The sequence below is a fragment of the Poecilia reticulata genome, linkage group LG2 (genome assembly GCF_000633615.1).
Source record: "Poecilia reticulata strain Guanapo linkage group LG2, Guppy_female_1.0+MT, whole genome shotgun sequence".
Lineage (NCBI taxonomy): Eukaryota > Metazoa > Chordata > Actinopteri > Cyprinodontiformes > Poeciliidae > Poecilia > Poecilia reticulata.
The window spans coordinates 24,165,746-24,177,867 of record NC_024332.1 but is presented as its reverse complement, the minus strand read 5'-3'; the positions used below and the strand labels follow the sequence as shown (position 1 = coordinate 24,177,867).

Genomic DNA, 12,122 nt, shown 5'->3' with positions numbered 1-12,122 from the left:
AAAAAACCTCAGTACTGCATGTGAGAACCGTTCACAACCACAGCAGCTGGGGTTGCATGATAGCAATAAAATCCTGCTCCTGATATTGCTGGTCAACATCGAGATAACTTGGACTACATTACCAAATTAACATTGTACACTCTTGCATAGTAATGATAGTGTAGTTGGAATATATTACCCCCCAATTGAGTTGAATGTTTACATTCAGTTCATTCGGGTTGGGCATCTACTGTTTATCATTTATTGTGACAAATAAATTACCATAAGAAATCTCATTATGACCATAAAGTCAAATTAATGTTTTAAAAAATCCCCCAAACAGTCCACATTGTCAGGATTGTTAATTTTACTTTGTTCCCCCCCCCCCCTCTCACTGTTCAATGAGAGCATCAATAAATATCTTAACATAAGAACTCTGGTTTATTGTCAAAATAATTAACTTTGAATCCATTTCGCCCACCTCTACAGTTCATAAGACATGAACTATGTTGTGAATGACTGTTTTGTCATTCACAACATTCGCTATGAATATTGTGAATAGTTCATAGTTGGTCAATGAAAAGGACTTTTACTTTACTTTGTCCTCCACTTTTAGGTCAGTTAAAAAACAGACAAATGTAAACATTTGACATAAACATTTTTATTTTCTTGAAGAGTAAGCAATCCAGTCTCCCAGTACCATCATTATAGACATTATTTCTACACTCAACAATACATACATATATATATATAAAAAGGAGATGCTAGTGTGGCAGATGTAACCCATTCCACACCTCTGAAGAAGGCAATGCAATTCCCACATCCATCAGCACTGAATAGTCCCATTCAACATTTTAGTATAAAGATTGTTATGTTTGGATTTGAAAATTACAACACTGGCATTGATTGAAACCTCAATGTGAATTTAAAAAAAAAAGGTAATTAGCCACCCAATGTCTGGCATAAATAGTGCATGTGTTTTCCTTCTGGAACAAATTCAGTTTGGTTCAAATAAATAGAAAATAACATTTAGAGAGCCTCCACGTTCTTCTGCTTCAAGCCTAAGCATGCTACATACCGTAAAAGATCATATTGAGCCCGATATGAAGCCTGACTTTCCCACTGACAGTATATTGATGTGGTTGTACAGTTTCAGAGACAAAATGGTGTGCAGCTTAAAAAAGAAACATATATCTGGAAGTTTAACTGAAACTGGCTGCTTGCTGCCGAAAAAAAAATTCAGAATCCCTGCAATAACAATCAACCATGATTTTGTAAAGACAGAGGGACGCAGACTCTTCTGCTTTGGCACACCCTAAGACGCCAGGCCGAGCAGAAACCCTCCAACGAAACCGCCGGTGACGACAATGTTCTTCTTCACGAACTCTGTGGACTGAAAAAACACGGAAATGATGTCTCAGTTCAAAATCAGCTTCAAGACTTAGAGGAGACAAAAATGAAAAGAAAATGCAGACGTCACGTCAAACAAATGGAACTCAGCCGAACTGTTAAGTAGCGCTGCTGTCTCTTTAAATGCATGGTTTGGATCTTTTAATGAGTTCTTTTAATGGTTCTGTTAAAGTACAGACCCTTCACATGTTCCGTCACTATAAATTTCACTGAATTTCAGCTGGATTTTATGTAACAGACAAACATGAAGTAATGCATAAGAAAGTGATGAGCTCTCATTTGATCTATTTTTGCATTCAAACACTTTATAGTGAAATAATGATCTTATTTCACACATGAATCGCATTTCCCTATATTGTCAATGTGAAACAAATTCAATTGATTTAAAAACAAAACTCCAGAAGTTACGTCATAATCAGACAAACATATCACTAAGCTACAATGGAGCATTAGATCTGTTTGTAAATAAAATAATAATTATAATGAAGCTACAAAGGAGTACATATCTGGCAAAAAATCTAATTAAAGTTAGATGAAGAAGAAAATTTGGAGGGTTTTTCCCCCCCAGAAAGAGCTATGTTAGCCGAGTTCCTACACTCTGTCGTATATCATATCATATATGATTCGTTCATCCTTTTTATTCACTAAAGTTCATCTGAATAATCCATCTGACTCCTTTTCGTCTTTGAATTAGTCGAATGTACAACAGCTCTGAGAGACAGAAGCTCAGAAAGTTGGAAACTCTGAGGAGGAGCTTCGTCCTGGAAGGCAGCGCTAGGTTCAACCAGGCGAGATTTGCACAGCTGAATGGTTGCCATGGAGATAAAATAATTTCTCAAACATGCATCAAAGAATCAAAGCAACACTTTAGGTAGGTATGTTTTTGAAGAGGAAATAACATTATGACATGATGTAAAGCTCAAAAAAGTCAACTTTAAATAATACTGCCCCCTTAATATGGAGTAGTTAAGCCTTTAATCATAAAAATCACTTTTCTTTTTTTCAAATGCATGACTTCTGAACATCAGAATGCCCACATTTCTCTTTTAAATATTTGATGTTGATGTAAAAATGTGACAACCGTTTGCCAGAAATTAAATCCAAAGAGAAAGCTAACATCTGAAATAATGGAGGATGTACTCTAGTTTGCTTTAAGCAGAAAAGTCCCAGCAGATTAACTATGAAGAACAAGACAGCTCTCATTTCCAATCTCCCTTGAACCTCACCTTTTCCATGAATGTGTTCAGCTCAGGGACTGCTTGATCTGTTCCCTTCTTTAGCTGCTTCTTAGCTTTGTTCACATCCTTCTCCACCCTCTTCCAGTCCACCTGGATGTAGCCGCTGTTATTGGCTATCTGAAAGCAGAGTCGGGCCAATGAAACAGAAGCGAGAGCTTGAGATGTTCCAAGACAAACAGGTGCAACACTACCTGCAGCAACAGGAGACCTCCACCTACAGCTGTGGCAGCAACCTTCCCCACCTTCTGGAAGAGATAACCTGCGCACCTAAAGCCAAACACACACAACAACAAGGGGGTTCAAATGAAATGAGAGTTCCTGCCTCACGAAGAAACGTGACACAGCTTTGTATTTGTTCATTGGGAAACTAAAGCTTCTTCTCCATTGTCAGGTCTCAGTCTAGCTGGTTAACGTCTGGTTTGGTTCTAGCAAAGTTTGGTGCATCTCCAATTGGTGTGTGTGCGTGAATATGGGCAGGAAGCACATATTATGTAAAAAAAACATATTTTAAAATAAAAGTTACATACTGCATCTTAAAGGGATTAACTGTCTTAAAATGTTATATTAAAAAAAAGCATGTTATCCACTGCTTGTCTGGAAGGAAAAAAAAGTTCCATTAATTACATCAACGCCATTAGAATTTTGTTTAGATTTATTTAACAAATTCAGTGGACTGTTTTTTCCACGGATTGTACCGGATGTAGGCCTGCGTCTAACCTTGGAAAGCTGAGCAGTACGGATAACATGCGGCCCCTGAAGGCAGCACGGTGCGTTAGGAAGGTAAATATTTACCATCCACTCACTCCTCCTATTGCAATCTGTGTGGCCACGGAGTACTTCTCCGCTACGGGCCCGGAGTTCTTCCCGAATAGGCGGTTCCACCATCGCTGCCGCTTGGCGTACTCCGTCAGATCCACGACCTTGTCGTAAATTTCCTCTTCTACATCTTTATGTGGAAAATACACACAGTTAGCATCAGGTAGCAAACAGCAGCTACCAATACCTCAACTTCATGCAGCTCCCTGGGCGCTATTATTCAGTTGTGGTAAAGTGAATTAGCTCGAATGTTGCAGTTAGAATGATGTGAGGTATACAGAGACAGGGGATGACAGGAAGGCTGCTTTCTGAACTCTGAAGTTCTCCGACCTGAGGAGGGTAGCGTTAGCTTCAGACAGGCGGAGCTAGCGGCTGAAAAAGAAAGTTACTGCTACAGGAAACATGGCTTCCACCGTGTACAGCTGTAGGACAACAGTGAACAGACTTGGAAAATGTTCGAGTGACGCTCGGAGAATGTTCTCGAGTTTAGCTACAGACACGAAGACCGTTTGTTTCATTAGACGCGCTTACCCTTGTTGCGGTTCGCCATTTTGGAGTGTGCTGGGCTGTCCCCCACATTCCTGCGCGTCCGCCGTCATTTGCATAAATTGGACGGAGAAAAGGAAGGATAAGACTGTCTGCGTCTCTACGGAGACATGTCCTCTATGTCCTCTATCACGGAGCGGAATGGAAATAGCTTGGGTTGACTTACTGAGGCAATACACCAGGTACTTACAGAACGGCTTCAGCCTCACTGGAAAAAAAAGTATTCGGACTTTTATCTCAGAATTCTTTCTGCTTTTTTTTTTTTTTTTTTTTTTAAGTCGAAAGTCCTTTTTCGTCGGCCCTGTGGTCCTCTTCCTTACAAGTTACAACACAGTAAATAGCAGATGGGGAAAAAATAACGTTTTACAGAATCTATTGAGTAAGTTGTCCATGTATGGTTGTTACCAATGAGTCCTTTATGTTTTTGTGAAAGGCAGGTGTAATCACAACATCATTAAATAAACAAGATAATTCAGATACAGATTCGTTCTTTTACTTTTTTTTTTTACTGGCACTTCTTTTTTTTTAGATGTACATGTTTTTTCTTTCAATAAATTCAGCCATCCCTGAACCTTTAACTGTTAAAAAAATCAACTGTGAACAGCGGCGGATTTGGGAAACCCTTTTCATAAAGAGACCTATTGCCTGGTCCTGCTCTTTTGAAAACATACTGTGTATATTTTCAAAAGTTTCTATATGCATCTTTATATATTTATGTTAAAATTGTCTTCACTGACAGAAAGAATCAGCTCAATATATCCATAAGAACATATGTGGTGTTTAGAACAAATATTGTGGCTATCTGAAATCCATCCATCTTCTTGCACCCTTGTCCCTTAATGGGGTCGGGAGGGTTGCTGGTGCTGATCTCAAGCTAACGTTTCGGGCGAGAGGCGGGGTACAACCTGGACAGGTTGCCAGTCTGTCGCAGGGCAACACAGAGACACACAGGACACACAACCATGCACACACACACTCACACCTAGGGGCAATTTGGAGAGGCCAATTAACCTGACAGTCATGTTTTTGGACTGTGGGAGGAAACCGGANCTCACACCTAGGGGCAATTTGGAGAGGCCAATTAACCTGACAGTCATGTTTTTGGACTGTGGGAGGAAACCGGAGAACCCAGAGAAAACCCACGTATGCACAGGGAGAACATGCAAACTCCATGCAGAAAGACCGGGGCCGAGAATCGAACCCAGAACCTTCTTGCTGCAAGGCAACAGCTCTACCAACTGCGCCACTGTGCAGCCCGCTATCTGAAATCAATAATGTTTAATTTTTAGTTTACATTTTTTATTTCAAATGTATATAATGAAAATCTGTTTCAGATATAGCCAATGTAATCTGGAATATCCTTAGTTGTAAACAGTAAAAACATATTAGGGTGACCTTAAATGTAACTTAAATTACATTTGGTTACATACATATAGAGAAAGAGGTTTCAGATATCTTTTGACACATTTATGCTAAGACCTTCTGACCATGTAAAGTGAAGAGTAAAAACAAAATTATAGCTATCTTAAAAGTAACTGCATTACATTTCCAGGATTACAGTTAAATTTTAAGAATGTTAAGATTTCAAAAATATCTCTTCAATTCTGACTGCAAAAAATGATTGTACTACAACGTCCTGCCAAATAGGGGATGCATTTAAAAGCTAATAAACTGAATGAAAGTAGCAAACGTTAGATAGATAGATCTATCTATCTATCTATCTATCTATCTATCTATCTATCTATCTATCTATCTATCTATCTATCTATCTATCTATCTATCTATCTATNATCTATCTATCTATCTATCTATCTATCTATCTATCTATCTATCTATCTATCTATCTATCTATCTATCTATCTATCTATCTATCTATTACCTTTTTTTGTATCTATTACCTTTTTTTGTATCTCTTGTCTGGGGCTTTAAATAAAGAAAGCCAAAACGGCAAATAAATCATATTGGAACATTTACAAAAGAGGTCCAGTACTTTTAATAAAATTGAAAATAAGGTACAGAATATGTTCTGCTTTTGTGGGGTGAAGTATGTTCAGAGTTACTTATATGTTTACAACCTGTCTCAGTGTGTGATTTGGATGTCTTTTTCTTTTTCCTTTTTTTTGTGGTATTTATCAAAAAGTCCATGTGCAACGTTGCAACAAATATCCTTGACCAGACCGACAACTGCGTAGACCAATAGGAATCAGGGAAAATTCGGTTACGTAATCATAATACAATGAGAAAGCCCAATCGCGCGGCACGAGGCGGGCCGTCGGAGCACGTTTTGATGTGTGCGTGCGCGTGTTCGCGACCCATCAACTGAAGGCCCTCATGTGACCGCGGAGGAACGCCGCTGATTGGCCACGCGGAGTGGAGGGCGTGCCGACGGTGGCGGCGTGCTTTTGCCTATGTGACACAATTACAACAACTTTGAGCCGCTGGTTGGGGGGAAGTTTGCGAGCTTATCAAACAACTTTCTCACTTCTGGCCCCACATTACGCCAACTCCATGCATAAACCGGGACTGGAATACGCGCACTGTTTTGACGTACAATGAAGAGCGCGGAGGGGAACTTGAAAGGATCGCTTCCTTGAGGATTTGGCAAGAATCACGCTACGCCCCGTTTTAACCCTGGATAGGTGTGCGACGGTCCCGCTGCTGCCGAGTTCCGCCGGAGTCGCCCGGTCCCGCTCCCCCTCTCGGTCTCTCGCCATGAAATCGTGCGGACTGTCGCTCACGGCCGCTGCCCGGAGCCTCGGCGTTGCTGCTAATGACGAGGAGAAAATGGCGTCGGGAAAAGCGACTGAAATCGAAGAGGACTTTCCGAAGCTAACAGCACAGGAAAAGGAGAACCTGGTCGGAATTGACAGGTTAGATGCCTAACTGCAAGAACAGTCTTATTCGCGTGTATTTTTTCTGCTGTTCTGTAGCTTTTACTAGTGAAGTTGGTAACAACATGATCGCTCCCCCCACTAAGTAACACGGAACCGTTGTCTGTCCTTTACTTGCAGTTCACTGTTTGGATTTCATGGGCTTCAAGAAGATGGCGCCAGAACGAAGGCCTTGCTGTTAAAGGTATGCCACTAAAAGCAGTCTCACAGCCGCCTCTGGCCGCTATCTCCTCTGATGAGACACATATCCCACCTGAAACGAATGGTACAGACCTCCCAACGCCGCTCTACGTGTACGAGTGCATCCTGGCCTTCAATTTCACTCCCAACTTTAAAGCTGAGCCAGCGACCGCCTGTAGAAGCGGAGTTATTCCAGGGATATAACGCAGCGGCAGGCTTACATCGGTGCGAAACGCACCTTAGATAAGAGACAACGCAGTTTTACGGTGAAACTGAACGCATCTCCGCCCTAACGGAGGTGTCATCGGTTCGGCATTTACGGTCGCATTATATAGCGACAGCCTAACCATATCGTGTGCATCATAAGCATGGCAAATCATAATTACCTTCACACCTGCTGTTACTTTCTTGAGTTTGTTACATATGCAGACAAGCGCCCCGTTTCTCAACAGGGAAATGGTGACAACTTTTGTGTTTATGTAGCTTAAAGTTAATTACAGAGCTGCACGAGGACACAAACCTAACAGTTTGCGTGTGTTTTTGTGATATTAGTTTCCAAGTTAGCAGCAATATTCGGGTGGCACAAACAAGCGGATGAAACGGCAAGCCAGAGTTTGATTGTGCGTCAGCTCTCTCTCCGGTTAGCATGCAGCGGCTAACAGTCCAGCGGTGTACACCCGTTTGCACTCGCACGTATGCATCCCTCTTTTTAAACGTCGGTTTAGACATTTTGGGCTAAAAATACATGCCTTGTGTTAAGGTTGCAAAAAAATAATGGCTGCTTCGCGTCGCCCAAGATGGCGGGGGAGGGAAGAAAATACCCAGAAAAGGTTTGCTGCCCTAGCTAGATAGCTAGGTAGCTGCAGCGGCTAGGCTAACCTTCATTCGCATGAGAGATAATCACGACGAGGGCGTCCAGTGTTTATAACAAAGATGAGTGATTAAAGCGGAAGCCGGCAGCTCCAGACGGAGTAAATGTGCACTGCTTGGTGAACACACACAAAGCGTGTGTTATTACAGTCCGTGTTTCTGCCATAAAACTGCCCGTGCGGACTGTTTGTTCAACATGTGGCTCACTGGAGGTGGAGACATAGCAGGGGGACAATGTATCCAAGGGTTTAGAAGGCATGTCTGCAACACTTTCCAAAGAGTTGTAATGTCAAAACAAGTGGGAGCATTTAAAACGGCATTGGATTTACTTAAAATGTTATCCAGGAACACATACAGGTGCATTTACAGGTGCAATTCATTTGATATTGTAACATGAATTACAATTTAATCTTAAAGGGGCAGCATTATTTACCTAGAGTATTGCCTTGATTCTTTCATGCATATTTGAGAGAGGTTTTAATCTCCCATGGCAACCACAGGGCTTAAAGAGCTCCGGCCGGGGGCCGGATTTCCGGCTTTTGACCAAACGGTCTGCCTCAACCAAACTGTAGATAATAGACAAAGATGTCTGCCAATCAGAGTTCTAGCTCCCGTGTTCTTGACCAATGACTGTAAAACGATTTGTAGAAAAGCAGTGCATGCGTTCGGTTCTGCGATTAAATCGAATGCGATATGAAAGAAGATGGAGTTTGTCTCACCTGGTAAAGAAACACGTTTACTTGAGAAAGGAATTAAAAACAAGTGGCGCTGGGCAAAGGAAAGAGGACGAGATGGGAAGCTGGCGGAAAGTTTTACAATAGGGGGCGCTGGGATTCCTTTGGGGGGCGTTTCCTCGAAGGTAAACTTTACACCTTACAATCACAACAATACCAGTTTAGACTTTGAGCAACTTGCTAAAACTATTTCGTAACATTAAATCATGCCTGGCTGCAACGGTATCGATGGCAGCTCTCCTTCTATTCAGTGTTTGTAGCTTCTTGTCGCAGCTCCGCTCCTGCTAGTAGCTTCACCACATCAGTTTAGTGTTACACCGGCTGATGACGTTGCTGTGATTCACTTTGTCTGGTGTCTGATTTTCTAATATTTTATGTTTTATTGAGGATTTTTGTACATATGTTTTGTCAGTTCTGTGATCATGTCAAAGCAGCAACTTATATCAAAAAGTGTTTTATTGTCCGTCTGGATGCTGCCCGCTTCCATGGAAGGACAACAGAAAATCACTCCTATAAACATGTAATTACTAAAATCACGATACCTTCACTTTGTATCCCTCTGAAAAATGAACCAATTTAAATAAAGAAATCCCTCCATGGGTGATACCAAGATGGAGAGCGTTCATTTTATAGCGTTAACACCGGTGCTGCAAGTGGTCCGGTATGAAACGGGGGTGATAGAACAACACAGCACTTTTAAATTTCAATAATCAAAATACCGAAATTGTTTCTGTTGTTTTAAAAGGTTTATGTCAGTCTGCCTTTTCCCCATCGATTTGTTTCCCGATCGCCCTGCACCTTAAGGGGTTAAAAAAAAAACCCGCAGCGCACTTTGCGCAAAACTCTGAAACAGGAGAAGCGGGACATAAAACGGAGCGACGAACTAGATGTGAATTATGGCATAAAAACAGAGAATCCAACGCTGAACAGTGAAAAATCAACACATGATGTCAAACATGTCGATTAGGCGGCGCAGCAGGTGATGAGTGAATATTACTGATGGTGAGCGTCAATAAATGATAAAATAAATCTAGCAACAGGAAAGAAACTAAAGTGGACATAGCAATAAACCAAGACAGGATAATACTAATCAAATAAAACTAAATGGAAATGAATGAAGAACAAAATGCAAGAATAAACTAAAGTAAATACAGAGGAATAAACTGGTATGGCAAGACCTTTCGAGCAATAATTAATACAGAGGAATTTATGGCAAGAATAAACAGACACTATTTCCAGATAAAAGGTAAAATAATATTGTTGAAGTGCCATGGGTTTGTTGAGACCACATCTAGTACTGAGAATAAATATATCTTACAGACCATAACAGTAAAGTTCTGATCACTTATTTATGTTGTTAGTTAGATTTGTTATATTTATTTCTTCAATATTACTTTTCATGTCAGTGTTAATGTCATCAGGCTGATGACTCCATGACACTTTCAATTTGACTCATTAGGATTTGATTAAGAATCAGATTTGTTCTTTGTAATTTCTGTCCAGTAAAACTATTAATCTATAAATCAATAGTCTATATAAAGATATAATCCATGTTTCTGTTTCATATCTGTATGACATTAAAAGGACCTGGAACTTTAGTTTTTCCACTGAAAGCTCTGGTTTGCACAATAAATGCCATGTGGGTGAAATTTTATGGATGATACTCTGATGTCCCATTCTCCTGAAGGCAGCACAGAGCTGCACCACCAGAAACTGACAGAAACCCTGAAGAGAAGAAGAGCTATGATTAATGTAGTTACAGTTCTATCCATGTTTTAATGTTGCAGAGCTCAGTCGTTTTGCAAATAGATCAAAGTTTAAACTGGCATGTTGAACATCTTTTATCTGGTCATTTTGTGCAAGATTTAACAACTAGAAAATGACACAAAATGAGAATATTTTTTTCCACTCTGACTGGCTGCTGTTAGGCCTACCAATTTTAACTTGAATGTTCATTAAATTTTTCGTAGACACCTGTGAAAATAATTTCTGTTCACATGGCTTTTTTGTTCTCTGGGAAATTATTTTGATGATAAATACAGAAACAAGCATAAAAATCAAAACATTTACAATAGTGATAGTTATGTTAATGATAAAATAATGGTCAGTGCAAAGTAGCCTGCAAATTCTTTGGTGGGGGCGATGAGGGACCTGGATAAAGGCTGGGGGGGGTGCTGGCCAGAAAAAGGTTGAGAAACACTGATTTAGTTGGTAATGTTGCATGTTCTAAATTATATGCAGAAACATTGACTGAAAGGTTCTTATTTAATGTTGAGGGATTTTTGCATGTAAGGCAAACCTTTAGGGCACAGACATTTTACATTTTGTTTTGAGTTGAAATGTACTGAAGTCTTATTTAAGTTTGAGTGTTTAGCTTGTTAATTGTATTGTTAGAAGCAATTGTTTGCACTATTCAAAGACACTTTTTATTAAACTGTGGCAATAGCAACGCTATAGTTAATTTCTATCATCACTAGAAGTTTCAGGCTCAGAATGTTTTTTTACTTTAAGCCCTGCAACCATTAAGCTGTGCAAAACACCTGCTTGGACTGAGCGCTGCCTTTGAAGCGCAGCTCCTCCTCAGAGCTGCAGTTTTGAAGCTTCTGTATTACAGAGTAGCCCTCCTGCTCTCAGCTCCTCTAGACTATCCAGTCGCAATTAGCAAAAACCTGGTGAAACTGCACATCTGCTGAGCTCATTATAGGAGCTACTTTTCAGTGCAACTCTGGTGAAAACATTGTTAAAGGGTCACTAGAGGAACGATGTTGTGATTATGAAATAACATTTCTCTTACGTCATATTGGATACACATAGCATTTTTACAACTGAAGATAACATAGTTACATGGCTGTGTCATAAATTATTAGCTGCAAATGATTCATTATTCACTATGGAATGCAGTTATTGCCTTCTAGGCAGGAAAATGTTTTTTTTTTTTTTTAAAGAACTGAATTAATCATTTGCTTGCATCTTTTAATGCATTTCTAATATTGTGTAAAAGGCTTTATTGGTTAAATGAATAAGGCTGCAGAATATAAATAAAAAAATCTGATTAATTGATTTCATAATAATTTATTAAATCAATCATGTTTCCTTATTTAAAAAATGAATTTATTTGCTGTGTCTTCTGATGGACATGTAATATTGTATAAAATAGCTTACGTGGTTAAATGAAAAATTTAAAAATCTGCAGAATCTTTTTTTAAAATCAGATTGTCACAATTATCAATTGCTATAAATAATCGTTAAATGTCTAAAAAAGGAATTAAATTGGTTACTTGCGCCTTTTAATGTATTTCCATTTATTGTATAAAAAGCTCAAGTGGTTACATTAAAAAAAAATTACCAATTTATCTACTGTATATTCCGCACTATAAGGCACACCGGATTATAAGGCGTACCTTCAATAAATGGCCTATTTTAAAACTTTTTTCATATATAAGGCGCATCGCATTATA

The 12,122-nt window shown here is 39.6% G+C and overlaps 2 protein-coding genes across 3 annotated transcripts in view; one reads left to right on the top strand and one right to left on the bottom strand.

Moving 5' to 3' along the window:
• Nucleotides 1–620: 620 nt before the first annotated feature.
• On the bottom strand, nt 621–4,188 carry fundc1 (FUN14 domain containing 1). The gene is made up of 5 exons (XM_008437307.2): nt 3,975–4,188; nt 3,420–3,573; nt 2,819–2,894; nt 2,616–2,744; nt 621–1,372 (listed from the first exon to the last, which is right to left on the bottom strand). Exons 1-5 carry the CDS (start codon nt 3,991–3,993, stop codon nt 1,295–1,297), a joined length of 456 nt encoding a protein of 151 aa, XP_008435529.1. The 5' UTR covers nt 3,994–4,188; the 3' UTR covers nt 621–1,294.
• A 2,131-nt stretch (nt 4,189–6,319) lies between these two features.
• The window catches only part of kdm6a (lysine (K)-specific demethylase 6A), a 43,068-nt gene continuing 37,265 nt past the window's right edge, over nt 6,320–12,122 (top strand). Inside the window, exons 1-2 of one of the 2 annotated variants that reach the window (XM_008437326.2) lie at nt 6,320–6,859; nt 7,001–7,064. In XM_008437326.2, the coding sequence (XP_008435548.1) occupies nt 6,702–6,859; nt 7,001–7,064 (222 nt within the window). In that variant the 5' untranslated portion in view covers nt 6,320–6,701. The remainder of the gene's footprint in view (nt 6,860–7,000; nt 7,065–12,122) is intronic. The other variant, XM_008437319.2, reaches the window with a different exon arrangement.

What these genes read in the sequence shown, in the direction of transcription:
- fundc1 (XM_008437307.2), bottom strand. An exon ending in ATAGGAGGAGTGAGTGGATG is followed by an intron (nt 2,895 to 3,419) that starts GTAAATATTTAC and finishes GTTTGGCTTTAG; the next exon opens with GTGCGCAGGTTATCTCTTCC. An exon ending in TGAACACATTCATGGAAAAG is followed by an intron (nt 1,373 to 2,615) that starts GTGAGGTTCAAG and finishes GTGTTTTTTCAG; the next exon opens with TCCACAGAGTTCGTGAAGAA.